The sequence below is a fragment of the Oncorhynchus keta genome, chromosome 25 (assembly GCF_023373465.1).
Source record: "Oncorhynchus keta strain PuntledgeMale-10-30-2019 chromosome 25, Oket_V2, whole genome shotgun sequence".
NCBI classification, from domain to species: domain Eukaryota; kingdom Metazoa; phylum Chordata; class Actinopteri; order Salmoniformes; family Salmonidae; genus Oncorhynchus; species Oncorhynchus keta.
In genome coordinates, this window is record NC_068445.1 from 27,557,399 (window position 1) to 27,572,859 (window position 15,461).

At 49.2% G+C, this 15,461-nt stretch overlaps 1 protein-coding gene across 5 annotated transcripts in view; it reads left to right on the forward strand.

The window, feature by feature from the left end:
- The window catches only part of LOC118357874 (methylcytosine dioxygenase tet3-like), an 81,736-nt gene that overhangs the window by 19,617 nt on the left and 46,658 nt on the right, over nt 1-15,461 (forward strand). For 3 of the 5 annotated variants that reach the window (XM_052479045.1, XM_052479044.1, XM_052479047.1), the window contains one exon: nt 462-521. The exons of 1 other annotated variant lie outside the window; for it this stretch is intronic. In XM_052479045.1, coding sequence (XP_052335005.1) covers nt 462-521 — 60 coding nt within the window. Of the gene's footprint in view, nt 1-461; nt 560-15,461 lie in introns of all 5 variants that reach the window. One more of the 5 variants, XM_052479049.1, reaches the window with a different exon arrangement.

The window sequence follows — 15,461 nt, forward strand, 5'->3', positions numbered from 1 at the left end:
AGTAATCTATACATGAATATAAACTGTATATGAATTATGAAGATGTAATAATGCATGACCATTTACCTGAAATATTAAGTTGATATGAGGTCATGGTGATATTTAAAGGCAAATACAGTAGCTACAATCGTGAAAAGAGGCTATCCTCTTTCATGATGCATTACATAATTGTATCATTAAAACAGAATCCTTGCTCTCTCACTCTCTTGCTCATAGCAGTGGGGAAGCACCAGCTTGGCATTTGAAGACAAATGGAAGTGATATGTGTTAGGGTTGTTTTCTGTCAGGGGGGGAGAATATGAGAAGTGGATTATATAGGTAAAGATGAATGAATATAAATATTGTTTAGGCAGTCATGTGTGGAGTGACACCTCTTTAAAAAGGCTCATCGTATTATTCTATTGATTGTTGTTCCCCTCCCTCCCTCCTCTCTCTTCTACCTGTTTTGAATGGCTGGAAAGGTGGAACATTTTGAGGACAACAGTAAAGCCTGGTTTGTAAAGGCCAATCTGGGGACAGAGGTAAGAGAGACTCGACCTGGGGCAGATAGACAGAGCTGGTGGGTGTAATATCTGGTCTATTTCTTTGTTATTAGTGTGATTGGAGAGCCTCAGTCCTTGTGTCCCTGCTGGTCTCTCATCTGTCTGTGATGTCCCTTGTCTGTTGTGTTGTGTTGTTGGTTTAAAATAAAGAAGCGTGTGTGTGTGTGTGTGTGTGTGTGTGTGTGTGTGTGAAAGCACATGTTCATGTTTATGCATCATATTAGTGAGCTTCACACTTGCCCCTGATCTACAAACAGACATACTGTAAATAGACAGTCACTGTCGTGCCCATGGCATCTGTCTGTTGGCGCTCACGCCGGTGACCATGTTTATGTTCAGAGTTGTCTGAGCTCTGTGTCATAGAGGAGAGGTGTTTAAAGTCAGGTGTGTAAACCAACACATACTGTAGTGCAGTGTGTAGTTAGTTCTCTTCCCCCTCTAGCTCGCTGCATGGCTGCTAGTTCAGCGCTCAGGCTTTCTGGCGGCTGCGTCGTGAACTAGGTTGTTGTGATTAAGTGGCTGGCGGCAAGGCTGGGTCGGATTTTAAAGCGTCCCGGGCTGGGTGGCGATTGGCGTTAGAGTCAGGCATGTGCTGAGAAAGGCGGCCAGCGAGAGAAGGAGGAGGAGGAAAGGAGGAGGAACCGTACACTCAGGCTCAGGAGACAGAGGGCAGGCCCTCCTCTCAAGAGTTCTGAAGTCAGCTGAGCTAAAAGTTAGTGGGTCACACAGACACACATGCGCATGTATGTGTGTGTGTGGTAACCTGTAGCACGTGGCCTCTAAGAGCTGGCGGGCTGTTGTTCCCTGGTCTACCAAGTCGTGGCACGCTTGTGTGTTTATTTACGGAGTGAATCTGCTACGGTTTCAGACAGAAGATTCTGTCCGTGCTGTTGCTGAACTGTCTGTTTATAGCAGGAGACTGGCAAAGCTGATCAATGTCCAATATTCTGACACGGGTCTGTTTTTGGAGCATTCTGTCATTGTTAGACTGGTTGTCAATGTTGAGTTTTGACATGTGTACCTCTGTATACTCTGTATAGTCACTTTATTTTGGGCAGAATTGAGTTGTAGGCTTTTCTTGTTGAACTGACTGTTTTCACAGTTTGTTAGACATGTTCAGACAGTCAGATAAATGGTTGTCATGTTAGTTTTGACCTCAGTGAACTTCCGCAGGTTTGCTGATAGGCTACATTCTTATCAGCTAAGGCTCTTGGCCACCATCTGTTGTCATGATTAAAGAGAGAGTTCACCCAAATTACAAAATGAACAATTGGTTTCCTTACCCTGTAAGCAGTCTATGTACAAGGTATGACAGCAATCTATGCTTGGGTTTAGTTTATTTGTCTGTGTCTGGCAGTGTTTCCAAATGCTAACATTTTAGCATTTGTGACACAATTCCCATTCAAGTCATGGGGCCGTTATTAGCATTGTTCGCATGTTCAAATCATCTACACGTGACTTTGGTGAGCTTCGCAATCAATTTTTGGATGATTTGGACATGATGCGCGAAAAATGCTAATATCGGTCCCATGACTTGAATGGGTTTTTGCCACAAATGCTAAAACGTCATTCTGGAAAATAGTCAAGGCCGGCTCACCCCATCCATACAAACATCCCCCCCGTTGAAGAATCACTTCAGCATACTCTATAAAAATCTAGTTTTCACTCTTTAATTCTACATTGTATATACATACGATATACAAATAAATATACACATTCAATGTATACATTTTCAGTTCTAGAAGGGTTATACTGGGCTTTGTAGTAGGGTTCTAACACTTTGTAGTAGCTTTTCAGGAAATGCTAGAGCAATGTTAGTTACCACAGACTGCGCTGGTGTGATTTCTCTTCTCTTCAAATCAAGTGTTTCCTTTTCATTCATCAAATGTGCAGCTGCACCATGCGCAAATACACGTAGACTGTAAACCGGAAAGGTGGATGGAACAAAGACACTGAGTCATTGTGTTTCTGACTACAGATGGAAAGTACAGTGCTAGCAGGTTTGGTTTAACCAGGGTGTGTTCCAAATGGCACCCTATGGGCCATGGTCAAAAGTAGTGCACTATAAATGGAATATGGTGCCATGTTGCGGAATCCCCTCCCTTGATTTAGAAAGGGTTAGCCGTGACCTTGTTTCTGTGGCAACAGTGAGTGGCAGATGACATCATGGCATGACCTCCCTCTAGGATGGTCATGTGTTGAGATGGGTTGCGTGTGTGTGTGGGAGCGATGTGTATGTAGTATTTACAGGAAGTGTGTGGTGTTTCAGGATAGCTATTCCATTCAGCTTGTTGGCAATAGGCCATGGATTGAGAAGGTGGAGTTTTGAAAAGACTGCCCACATGTAGAGAACAAATGTCAGAGCTTTCAATGAAGAATCACAATGCACCTGTGTTCTGTAGAAAACAGCTCACAAGTTCTTAGGAACGTATCTGTAGAACACAAAGAACAATTATTCCTTTTGGTTGTATTTCCATTGTTTATGTCAGATATTCTTTAATTATCAATAAAACCTGTTTAATACCACTTGAAATCAAGTGTCTGTCACCCCATAATACTCCTCAACCAAGATGTGCATGAAACATATTGAGCCTCAGTGGGAACCTAAATGACATTTGGATTCATGTTCTGTATTCACCAACTCATTGTCCTCCCCTGATGCAGTCTACAGGGACCATTCAAATGTCAAGAAGGGGTTGAGTATCATCAGCATCCCTGTTGCATGTTTCTGCTCTAATGAACACTCTATAATGGACTCTCCTGCAAGTGGTGTCTCTTCCCCCTCATCGAACCCGTCTGTGGGGCTGACTGAGGACCCATGGCTTGGCCTAAGTGGTGTCTCTTCCCCCTCATCGAACCCGTCTGTGGGGCTGACTGAGGACCCATGGCTTGGCCTAAGTGGTGTCTCTTCCCCCTCATCGGACCCGTCTGTGGGGCTGACTGAGGACCCATGGCTTGGCCTAAGTGGTGTCTCTTCCCCCTCATCGGACCCGTCTGTGGGGCTGACTGAGGACCCATGGCTTGGCCTAAGTGGTGTCTCTTCCCCCTCATCGGACCTGTCTGTGAGGCTGACTGAGGACCCATGGCTTGGCCTAAGTGGTGTCTCTTCCCCCTCATCGGACCCGTCTGTGGGGCTGACTGAGGACCCATGGCTTGGCCTAAGTGGTGTCTCTTCCCCCTCATCGGACCCGTCTGTGGGGCTGACTGAGGACCCATGGCTTGGCCTAAGTGTCGTCTCTTCCCCCTCATCGATCCCGTCTGTGGGGCTGACTGAGGACCCATGGCTTGGCCTAAGTGGTGTCTCTTCCCCCTCATCGATCCCGTCTGTGGGGCTGACTGAGGACCCATGGCTTGGCCTAAGTGTCGTCTCTTCCCCCTCATCGATCCCGTCTGTGGGGCTGACTGAGGACCCATGGCTTGGCCTAAGTGGTGTCTCTTCCCCCTCATTGAACCCGTCTGTGGGGCTGACTGAGGACCCATGGCTTGGCCTAAGTTTACGGTGCCCTGTATATGGTGTAGCATGGTTGTAGTGTTGTGGCTCTCGCCCGTGCCGGCTGGCGTCTGGTTTCTCCTGGAGTACAGAATGGCTGAAGCAGTTAACGAAAAATGAATGGGGGAGGAGGAAGAGGCTGTAGTGGCATGTGTTTAACTCGCACCCCTCTGCTGGCTACTCTCCCTCTCAGACTGGGAACTGTTTGTGTACAGTACTGTCATGAATCCTGCCAAACCATGATTACACATGTCACAATTTAGAACGTATCCCTGTAGCTTTGTTTTGAGTTTTCATGATATTTGAGGCATGTCAGGTGTGTTGCTTGGGGTCGTGTCTGGTGTGTTGCTTGGAATCATGTCTGGTGTGTTGCTTGGGGACATGTCTGGTGTGTTGCTTGGAGTCATGTCTGGTGTGTTGCTTGGAGTCATGTCTGGTGTGTTGCTTGGAGTCATGTCTGGTGAGTTGCTTGGATTCATGTCTGGTGAGTTGCTTGGAGTCATGTCTGGTGTGTTGCTTGGTGACATGTCTGGTGTGTTGCTTGGTGTCATGTCTGGTGTGTTGCTTGGTGTCATGTCTGGTGTGTTGCTTGGTGACATGTCTGGTGTGTTGCTTGGAGTCATGTCTGGTGTGTTGCTTGGAGTCATGTCTGGTGTGTTGCTTGGTGACATGTCTGGTGTGTTGCTTGGTGTCATGTCTGGTGTGTTGCTTGGTGACATGTCTGGTGTGTTGCTTGGTGTCATGTCTGGTGTGTTGCTTGGTGTCATGTCTGGTGTGTTGCTTGGAGTCATGTCTGGTGTGTTGCTTGGTGTCATGTCTGGTGAGTTGCTTGGAGTCATGTCTGGTGTGTTGCTTGGTGACATGTCTGGTGTGTTGCTTGGTGTCATGTCTGGTGTGTTGCTTGGTGTCATGTCTGGTGTGTTGCTTGGTGACATGTCTGGTGTGTTGCTTGGTGACATGTCTGGTGTGTTGCTTGGAGTCATGTCTGGTGTGTTGCTTGGTGACATGTCTGGTGTGTTGCTTGGAGTCATGTCTGGTGTGTTGCTTGGAGTCATGTCTGGTGTGTTGCTTGGAGTCATGTCTGGTGTGTTGCTTGGAGTCATGTCTGGTGTGTTGCTTGGTGTCATGTCTGGTGTGTTGCTTGGAGTCATGTCTGGTGTGTTGCTTGGAGTCATGTCTGGTGTGTTGCTTGGAGTCATGTCTGGTGAGTTGCTTGGAGTCATGTCTGGTGAGTTGCTTGGAGTCATGTCTGGTGTGTTGCTTGGTGTCATGTCTGGTGAGTTGCTTGGTGTCATGTCTGGTGAGTTGCTTGGTGACATGTCTGGTGTGTTGCTTGGTGACATGTCTGGTGTGTTGCTTGGTGACATGTCTGGTGTGTTCCTTGGTGACATGTCTGGTGTGTTGCTTGGTGACATGTCTGGTCTGTTGCTTGGTGACATGTCTGGTGTGTTGCTGACATGTCTGTGACATGTCTGGTGTGTTGCTTGGTGTCATGTCTGGTGTGTTGCTTGGAGTCATGTCTGGTGTGTTGCTTGGTCATGTCTGGTGTGTTGCTTGGTGACATGTCTGGTGTGTTGCTTGGAGTCATGTCTGGTGTGTTGCTTGGAGTCATGTCTGGTGTGTTGCTTGGTGTCATGTCTGGTGTGTTGCTTGGAGTCATGTCTGGTGTGTTGCTTGGTGACATGTCTGGTGTGTTGCTTGGTGTCATGTCTGGTGTGTTGCTTGGTGTCATGTCTGGTGTGTTGCTTGGAGTCATGTCTGGTGTGTTGCTTGGAGTCATGTCTGGTGTGTTGCTTGGTGTCATGTCTGGTGAGTTGCTTGGAGTCATGTCTGGTGTGTTGCTTGGAGACATGTCTGGTGTGTTGCTTGGAGTCATGTCTGGTGTGTTGCTTGGGGTCATGTCTGGTGTGTTGCTTGGAGTCATGTCTGGTGTGTTGCTTGGAGTCATGTCTGGTGTGTTGCTTGGAGTCATGTCTGGTGAGTTGCTTGGAGTCATGTCTGGTGAGTTGCTTGGAGTCATGTCTGGTGAGTTGCTTGGAGTCATGTCTGGTGTGTTGCTTGGAGTCATGTCTGGTGAGTTGCTTGGTGACATGTCTGGTGTGTTGCTTGGTGACATGTCTGGTGTGTTGCTTGGAGTCATGTCTGGTGTGTTGCTTGGTGTCATGTCTGGTGAGTTGCTTGGTGTCATGTCTGGTGTGTTGCTTGGTGACATGTCTGGTGTGTTGCTTGGTGTCATGTCTGGTGTGTTGCTTGGTGTCATGTCTGGTGTGTTGCTTGGAGTCATGTCTGGTGTGTTGCTTGGTGTCATGTCTGGTGAGTTGCTTGGTGTCATGTCTGGTGTGTTGCTTGGAGACATGTCTGGTGTGTTGCTTGGAGTCATGTCTGGTGTGTTGCTTGGGGACATGTCTGGTGTGTTGCTTGGAGTCATGTCTGGTGTGTTGCTTGGAGTCATGTCTGGTGTGTTGCTTGGAGTCATGTCTGGTGAGTTGCTTGGAGTCATGTCTGGTGAGTTGCTTGGAGTCATGTCTGGTGAGTTGCTTGGAGTCATGTCTGGTGTGTTGCTTGGTGTCATGTCTGGTGAGTTGCTTGGTGACATGTCTGGTGTGTTGCTTGGTGACATGTCTGGTGTGTTGCTTGGTGACATGTCTGGTGTGTTGCTTGGTGACATGTCTGGTGTGTTGCTTGGAGTCATGTCTGGTGTGTTGCTTGGAGTCATGTCTGGTGTGTTGCTTGGTGACATGTCTGGTGTGTTGCTTGGTGACATGTCTGGTGTGTTGCTTGGTGACATGTCTGGTGTGTTGCTTGGTGACATGTCTGGTGTGTTGCTTGGTGTCATGTCTGGTGTGTTGCTTGGTGACATGTCTGGTGTGTTGCTTGGTGACATGTCTGGTGTGTTGCTTGGTGACATGTCTGGTGTGTTGCTTGGTGACATGTCTGGTGTGTTGCTTGGTGACATGTCTGGTGTGTTGCTTGGAGTCATGTCTGGTGTGTTGCTTGGAGTCATGTCTGGTGTGTTGCTTGGTGACATGTCTGGTGTGTTGCTTGGAGTCATGTCTGGTGTGTTGCTTGGGGACATGTCTGGTGTGTTGCTTGGAGTCATGTCTGGTGTGTTGCTTGGAGTCATGTCTGGTGTGTTGCTTGGAGTCATGTCTGGTGTGTTGCTTGGAGTCATGTCTGGTGAGTTGCTTGGAGTCATGTCTGGTGAGTTGCTTGGAGTCATGTCTGGTGTGTTGCTTGGAGTCATGTCTGGTGAGTTGCTTGGAGTCATGTCTGGTGTGTTGCTTGGTGACATGTCTGGTGTGTTGCTTGGTGACATGTCTGGTGTGTTGCTTGGTGACATGTCTGGTGTGTTGCTTGGTGACATGTCTGGTGTGTTGCTTGGTGACATGTCTGGTGTGTTGCTTGGTGACATGTCTGGTGTGTTGCTTGGTGACATGTCTGGTGTGTTGCTTGGTGACATGTCTGGTGTGTTGCTTGGAGTCATGTCTGGTGTGTTGCTTGGAGTCATGTCTGGTGTGTTGCTTGGAGTCATGTCTGGTGTGTTGCTTGGTGTCATGTCTGGTGTGTTGCTTGGTGTCATGTCTGGTGTGTTGCTTGGTGTCATGTCTGGTGTGTTGCTTGGTGTCATGTCTGGTGAGTTGCTTGGAGTCATGTCTGGTGTGTTGCTTGGTGACATGTCTGGTGTGTTGCTTGGTGTCATGTCTGGTGTGTTGCTTGGTGACATGTCTGGTGTGTTGCTTGGTGACATGTCTGGTGTGTTGCTTGGTGTCATGTCTGGTGTGTTGCTTGGTGTCATGTCTGGTGTGTTGCTTGGAGTCATGTCTGGTGTGTTGCTTGGTGACATGTCTGGTGTGTTGCTTGGTGTCATGTCTGGTGTGTTGCTTGGTGACATGTCTGGTGTGTTGCTTGGTGTCATGTCTGGTGTGTTGCTTGGTGTCATGTCTGGTGTGTTGCTTGGAGTCATGTCTGGTGTGTTGCTTGGAGTCATGTCTGGTGTGTTGCTTGGTGTCATGTCTGGTGTGTTGCTTGGTGTCATGTCTGGTGTGTTGCTTGGTGACATGTCTGGTGTGTTGCTTGGTGACATGTCTGGTGTGTTGCTTGGTGACATGTCTGGTGTGTTGCTTGGAGTCATGTCTGGTGTGTTGCTTGGTGACATGTCTGGTGTGTTGCTTGGTGACATGTCTGGTGTGTTGCTTGGTGACATGTCTGGTGTGTTGCTTGGTGTCATGTCTGGTGTGTTGCTTGGAGTCATGTCTGGTGTGTTGCTTGGAGTCATGTCTGGTGTGTTGCTTGGAGTCATGTCTGGTGTGTTGCTTGGAGTCATGTCTGGTGTGTTGCTTGGTGACATGTCTGGTGTGTTGCTTGGTGTCATGTCTGGTGTGTTGCTTGGTGACATGTCTGGTGTGTTGCTTGGAGTCATGTCTGGTGTGTTGCTTGGTGTCATGTCTGGTGAGTTGCTTGGAGTCATGTCTGGTGTGTTGCTTGGTGACATGTCTGGTGTGTTGCTTGGTGTCATGTCTGGTGTGTTGCTTGGAGTCATGTCTGGTGTGTTGCTTGGAGTCATGTCTGGTGTGTTGCTTGGTGTCATGTCTGGTGTGTTGCTTGGTGTCATGTCTGGTGTGTTGCTTGGAGACATGTCTGGTGTGTTGCTTGGAGTCATGTCTGGTGTGTTGCTTGGGGACATGTCTGGTGTGTTGCTTGGGGTCATGTCTGGTGTGTTGCTTGGAGTCATGTCTGGTGTGTTGCTTGGAGTCATGTCTGGTGAGTTGCTTGGAGTCATGTCTGGTGAGTTGCTTGGAGTCATGTCTGGTGAGTTGCTTGGAGTCATGTCTGGTGTGTTGCTTGGTGTCATGTCTGGTGAGTTGCTTGGTGACATGTCTGGTGTGTTGCTTGGTGACATGTCTGGTGTGTTGCTTGGTGACATGTCTGGTGTGTTGCTTGGTGACATGTCTGGTGTGTTGCTTGGAGTCATGTCTGGTGTGTTGCTTGGAGTCATGTCTGGTGTGTTGCTTGGTGACATGTCTGGTGAGTTGCTTGGAGTGACATGTCTGGTGAGTTGCTTGGAGTCATGTCTGGTGTGTTGCTTGGTGTCATGTCTGGTGTGTTGCTTGGAGTCATGTCTGGTGTGTTGCTTGGAGTCATGTCTGGTGTGTTGCTTGGAGTCATGTCTGGTGTGTTGCTTGGAGTCATGTCTGGTGTGTTGCTTGGAGTCATGTCTGGTGTGTTGCTTGGTGACATGTCTGGTGTGTTGCTTGGTGACATGTCTGGTGTGTTGCTTGGTGACATGTCTGGTGTGTTGCTTGGTGTCATGTCTGGTGTGTTGCTTGGTGTCATGTCTGGTGTGTTGCTTGGTGACATGTCTGGTGTGTTGCTTGGTGACATGTCTGGTGTGTTGCTTGGTGACATGTCTGGTGTGTTGCTTGGAGTCATGTCTGGTGTGTTGCTTGGTGACATGTCTGGTGTGTTGCTTGGTGACATGTCTGGTGTGTTGCTTGGTGACATGTCTGGTGTGTTGCTTGGTGACATGTCTGGTGTGTTGCTTGGTGACATGTCTGGTGTGTTGCTTGGTGACATGTCTGGTGTGTTGCTTGGAGTCATGTCTGGTGTGTTGCTTGGTGACATGTCTGGTGTGTTGCTTGGTGACATGTCTGGTGTGTTGCTTGGTGACATGTCTGGTGTGTTGCTTGGAGACATGTCTGGTGTGTTGCTTGGTGACATGTCTGGTGTGTTGCTTGGAGTCATGTCTGGTGTGTTGCTTGGTGTCATGTCTGGTGAGTTGCTTGGTGACATGTCTGGTGTGTTGCTTGGTGACATGTCTGGTGTGTTGCTTGGTGACATGTCTGGTGTGTTGCTTGGTGACATGTCTGGTGTGTTGCTTGGTGTCATGTCTGGTGTGTTGCTTGGTGACATGTCTGGTGTGTTGCTTGGTGTCATGTCTGGTGAGTTGCTTGGAGTCATGTCTGGTGTGTTGCTTGGAGACATGTCTGGTGTGTTGCTTGGTGACATGTCTGGTGTGTTGCTTGGGGACATGTCTGGTGTGTTGCTTGGTGACATGTCTGGTGTGTTGCTTGGTGTCATGTCTGGTGTGTTGCTTGGTGTCATGTCTGGTGAGTTGCTTGGAGTCATGTCTGGTGAGTTGCTTGGAGTCATGTCTGGTGAGTTGCTTGGAGTCATGTCTGGTGTGTTGCTTGGTGTCATGTCTGGTGAGTTGCTTGGTGACATGTCTGGTGTGTTGCTTGGTGACATGTCTGGTGTGTTGCTTGGTGACATGTCTGGTGTGTTGCTTGGTGACATGTCTGGTGTGTTGCTTGGAGTCATGTCTGGTGTGTTGCTTGGTGACATGTCTGGTGTGTTGCTTGGTGTGATGTCTGGAAACTATTTAAACACATGGATACAATCTGCTAGGCTACACGCTTGGTATATAGACGATACAATATGGCTTGAAAACTTTAGATATTTTACAACAGACGTCATGGTTATTGGATATGTATAGTATGTAGTGGTTGATGTAAAGCATGACAGAGCACAGGGATTGATGGTGTGTTCTCTGCAGTGCTACAGGCAAGGCGAGCGTTGGCCCTTTAAAACGGGCTATGCCTGACTTGAACATATGGGGAGCTAATCTTAGCCTGACTCCTGGGAGAGACAAGGCTGGCAAAATGCCACTGTGCAGGGGAAGGTTCTCTCTATTCTTTCACTTTAACTCCCTCTATATATTTATATTTATCTCATCTCTCTCTCTCTCTCTCCCACTCCTCTCTCGCTCTAGCTCACTCTCCCTTCTCTCTCTCTCTCTCTCTCTCTCTCTAGCTCTCTCCCACTCCTCTCTCGCTCTAGCTCACTCTCCCTTCTCTCTCTCTCTCTCTCTCTCTCTCTCTCTAGGTCTCTCCCACTCCTCTCTCGCTCTAGCTCACTCTCCCTTCTCTCTCTCTCTCTCTCTCTAGCTCACTCTCCCTTCTCTCTCTCTCTAGCTCTCTCCCACTCCTCTCTCGCTCTAGCTCACTCTCCCTTCTCTCTCTCTCTCTCTCTCTCCCACTCCTCTCTCGCTCTAGCTCACTCTCCCTTCTCTCTCTCTCGCTCCCTCCCACTCCTCTCTCGCTCTAGCTCACTCTCCCTTCTCTCTCTCTCTCTAGCTCTCTCCCACTCCTCTCTCGCTCTAGCTCACTCTCCCTTCTCTCTCTCTCTCTCTAGCTCACTCTCCCTTCTCTCTCTCTAGCTCTCTCCCACTCCTCACTCGCTCTAGCTCACTCTCGCTTCTCTCTCGCTCTAGCTCACTCTCCCTTCTCTCTCCCACTCCTCTCTCGCTCTAGCTCACTTTCCCTTCTCTCTCTCTCTCGCTCTAGCTCTCTCCCACTCCTCTCTCGCTCTAGCTCTCTCCCCTTCTCTCTCTCTCTAGCTCACTCTCCCTTCTCTCTCTCTCTAGCTCACTCTCCCTTCTCTCTCTCTCTAGCTCACTCTCCCTTCTCTCTCTCTCTAGCTCACTCTCCCTTCTCTCTCTCTCTAGCTCACTCTCCCTTCTCTCTCCCACTCCTCTCTTGCTCTAGCTCACTCTCCCTTCTCTCTCTCTCTAGCTCTCTCCCACTCCCACTCCTCTCTCGCTCTAGCTCACTCTCCCTTCTCTTTCTCTCTCTAGCTCTCTCCCACTCCCACTCCCACTCCTCTCTCGCTCTAGCTCACTCTCCCTTCTCTCTTTCTCTCTAGCTCTCTCCCACTCCTCTCTCGCTCTAGCTCACTCTCCCTTCTCTTTCTCTTGAGCTCACTCTCCCTTCTCTCTCTAGCTCTCTCCCACTCCTCTCTCGCTCTAGCTCACTCTCCCTTCTCTCTCTCTCTCTCTAGCTCACTCTCCCTTCTCTCTCTCTCTCTCTAGCTCTAGCTCTCTCCCACTCCTCTCTCGCTCTAGCTCACTCTCCCTTCTCTCTCTCTCTAGCTCACTCTCCCTTCTCTCTCTCTCTCTCCCTTCTCTCTCCCACTCCTCTCTCGCTCAGCTCTCCCTTCTCTCTCTCTCTAGCTCACTCTCCTTCTCTCTCTTCTCTCTCTCTCTAGCTCTCTCCCTCTCCCACTCTCTCTCCCTTCTCTCTCTCTCTTCTCTTGCTCTCTCCCACTCCTCTCTCTAGCTCTCCCTTCTGCTCTAGCTCACTCTCCCTTCTCTCTCTCTCTAGCTCTCTCCCCACTCCCTCTCCTCTCTCGCTCTAGCTCACTCTCCCTTCTCTTTCTCTCTCTAGCTCTCTCCCACTCCCACTCCCACTCCTCTCTCGCTCTAGCTCACTCTCCCTTCTCTCTTTCTCTCTAGCTCTCTCCCACTCCTCTCTCGCTCTAGCTCACTCTCCCTTCTCTCTCTCTTGAGCTCACTCTCCCTTCTCTCTCTAGCTCTCTCCCACTCCTCTCTCGCTCTAGCTCACTCTCCCTTCTCTCTCACTCTAGCTCACTCTCCCTTCTCTCTCTCTCTCTCTAGCTCACTCTCCCTTCTCTCTCTAGCTCACTCTCCCTTCTCTCTCTCTCTAGCTCACTCTCCCTTCTCTCTCTCTCTAGCTCACTCTCCCTTCTCTCTCTCTCTAGCTCACTCTCCCTTCTCTCTCTCTCTCTCGCTCACTCTCCCTTCTCTCTCTCTCTCTCGCTCACTCTCCCTTCTCTCTCTCTCTCTCTCTCTAGCTCACTCTCCCTTCTCTCTCTAGCTCACTCTCCCTTCTCTCTCTCTCTGGTTCTCTCACCCACCTCTCTCCCTCTAGCTCACTCTCCCTTCTCTCTCTCTCTCTCTAGCTCACTCTCCCTTCTCTCTTTAGCTCACTCTCCCTTCTCTCTCTCTCTGGTTCTCTCACCCACCTCTCTCCCTCTAGCTCACTCTCCCTTCTCTCTCTCTCGCTCTAGCTCACTCTCCCTTCTCTCTCTCTCTCTAGCTCACTCTCCCTTCTCTCTCTCTCTAGTTCTCTCACCCACCTCTCTCTCTCTGGTTCTCTCACCCACCTCTCTCTCTCTGGTTCTCTCACCCACCTCTCTCTCTCTAGTTCTCTCTCTCTCTCTCATTGGTGTTAGGTTGTTGCACCATAGTTGTATTATTTTCTAATATTTTCCTTCACTGTACTGCTGTAGCCTACTATTTGTTGTCTGTGTCTCTTTGATGCATGGGTCTTGGTCAGATTCCTACCCAAAGTAATCCAACTGAAAGAAGGTGCTATTGTGGGATTTAAACCGTATGACTTCATCTAACTACAGTGACATCATCTGCTATCCATTCCACTGTTTGTCAAATACAGTATTTGAACCATTTGTGAGGGTATTATTTCCTCCTCTTGTTCACTACGTTAAACCCTTTCTTCCCCTCATCTCTCTACCCTCTTCCCCTCTTCTCTCCACCCATTCCTTGCCTCATATTTCCCTCTATTTTCCATTCAGTCCCAAGTCTTTCCCACAAAGACCAGTCTTTTAAAAACACTATTCCTTCTTCATTTTTCTCCCCCTCTCTTGGTGCTGGAGTGTTTTTGGTGACTCCACCCTGGCCTCTCCCTCCCCTCTCCTTCCTCATGCCTCCTCTCCTCCTCTCTCCCTTTCTGAGCAGTGGTGGAGTGGGGCAGGCAGGCAGACCTCACACCCCCAGGTGGGCTGTGTGTGCGCGTGCTGACTTGCACATGCCTCGTGTCAGGGAGGGCTGAGTCAGGTGGATAACCTACACCGCCACCCTACGTCTCTCTGTTTCCCCCTCTCTGTGTCCCCCTCTCTATGTCCCTCTCTCTGTCCCTCTGTGTTTCTCTCTGCCCAATTCTGTTCCTGCCCAGAGCAGAGTAGGAGCCCACAGGTCAGGGACAACACAGAGTAGGAGCCCACAGGTCAGTGACAACACAGAGTAGGGGAAAAACAGAATTATGGATGAGGATGGATGAGGATAGATTCTCAGATATTTTTGTTATTCCTGTTTTCTATGCTACACTTCCAGTCCCACTCAGCATTCATCCTCCCCAATGCACCCACTGACCCTCTGTCATTGTGTATGTATGCGTGAGAGCACAATCCAATGTGTTACACAAGCCAGCCAGCCTGTACTCTGCAGTATTCACTCTTCTGTGTACAGATAGAGGAACAATCCTCTAAATGTTAATTTGCGTGTGTTCCCCTGTTTATGTGACCCTGAGTGTGGTTTGCCTGTGTATGTTTCTCTGTCTGTGTGCTTATGCATGTCTGTGTGTGTGTGTGTCACATGGAGCACGTGTGTCAGAACAGATGACCTTGATGGTATGAGGCTGGAGGGAAGGAGGCTGTGTAATGTGGGTCAGAACAGATGACCTTGATGGTATGAGGCTGGAGGGGAGGAGGCTGTGTAATGTGGGTCAGAACAGATGACCTTGATGGTATGAGGCTGGAGGGGAGGAGGCTGTGTAATGTGGGTCAGAACAGATGACCTTGATGGTATGAAGCTGGAGGGGAGGAGGCTGTGTAATGTGTGTCAGAACAGATGACCTTGATGGTATGAGGCTGGAGGGGAGGAGGCTGTGTAATGTGTGTCAGAACAGATGACCTTGATGGTATGAGGCTGGAGGGGAGGAGGCTGTTTAATGTGGGTCAGAACAGATTACCTTGATGGTATGAGGCTGGAGGGGAGGAGGCTGTGTAATGTGGGTCAGAACAGATGACCTTGATGGTATGAGGCTGGAGGGGAGGAGGCTGTGTAATGTGGGTCAGGGACTGACGGGAAGACATTAGAGTGGGGGTTGGACCCTGCTCTGTCAGGAACACAAAGCAATGATCTGATTTGGGTGTCTGGACTCTGTCATCTATTGATGACCTAGGCTGTGTTCCTCCATAAGAAGATATGCACTGTATACTGCATAGTCCTCTGCTGTTAGAGAAGATGGGACCTGAATGGAATACATGGTGGTTGTTCTGACACAAGCCTCCCTACACATGAGGGGAGAGAGAGGGTTGCATGTGGTTGCATCATCTGCTAGGACTACCTGATGTCTTACACCAGCCATCTTCTACACTGAGAGCTGGGCTCCTCTGTACCCTGTAGAAATAAAGCATATGCTCTGTTTGTTATGTTTTGTCATTTACATCATTGAGATTCACCCCACCTGTCTTGATCAGTGGAGGCTGGTGGGAGGAGCTGTAGGAGGATGGGCTCATTGTAATGGAACGGTGTCAAACACATCAAGCATATGGAAACCACGTTTGACTCCGTTCCGATTATTCCATTCCGGACAGTTCAATGAGCCCATCCTCCTACAGCTCCTCCCACCAGCCTCCACTGGTGTTGGTAAAGTAGGTACATACATGTGTTGGTGTGTGTGTGTGTTGTTTTCCTGTCAGTGTGGGTGAATGGTTGGATGAGAAGATGAGTCAGACTAGTAGTCATGGTAAAAATGTGAACACAGCTGCACTTCTCTATACTGTCAGCACTCCTACAAGGCCAATACTCTGCTTTGTGTGTGTGTGTGTGT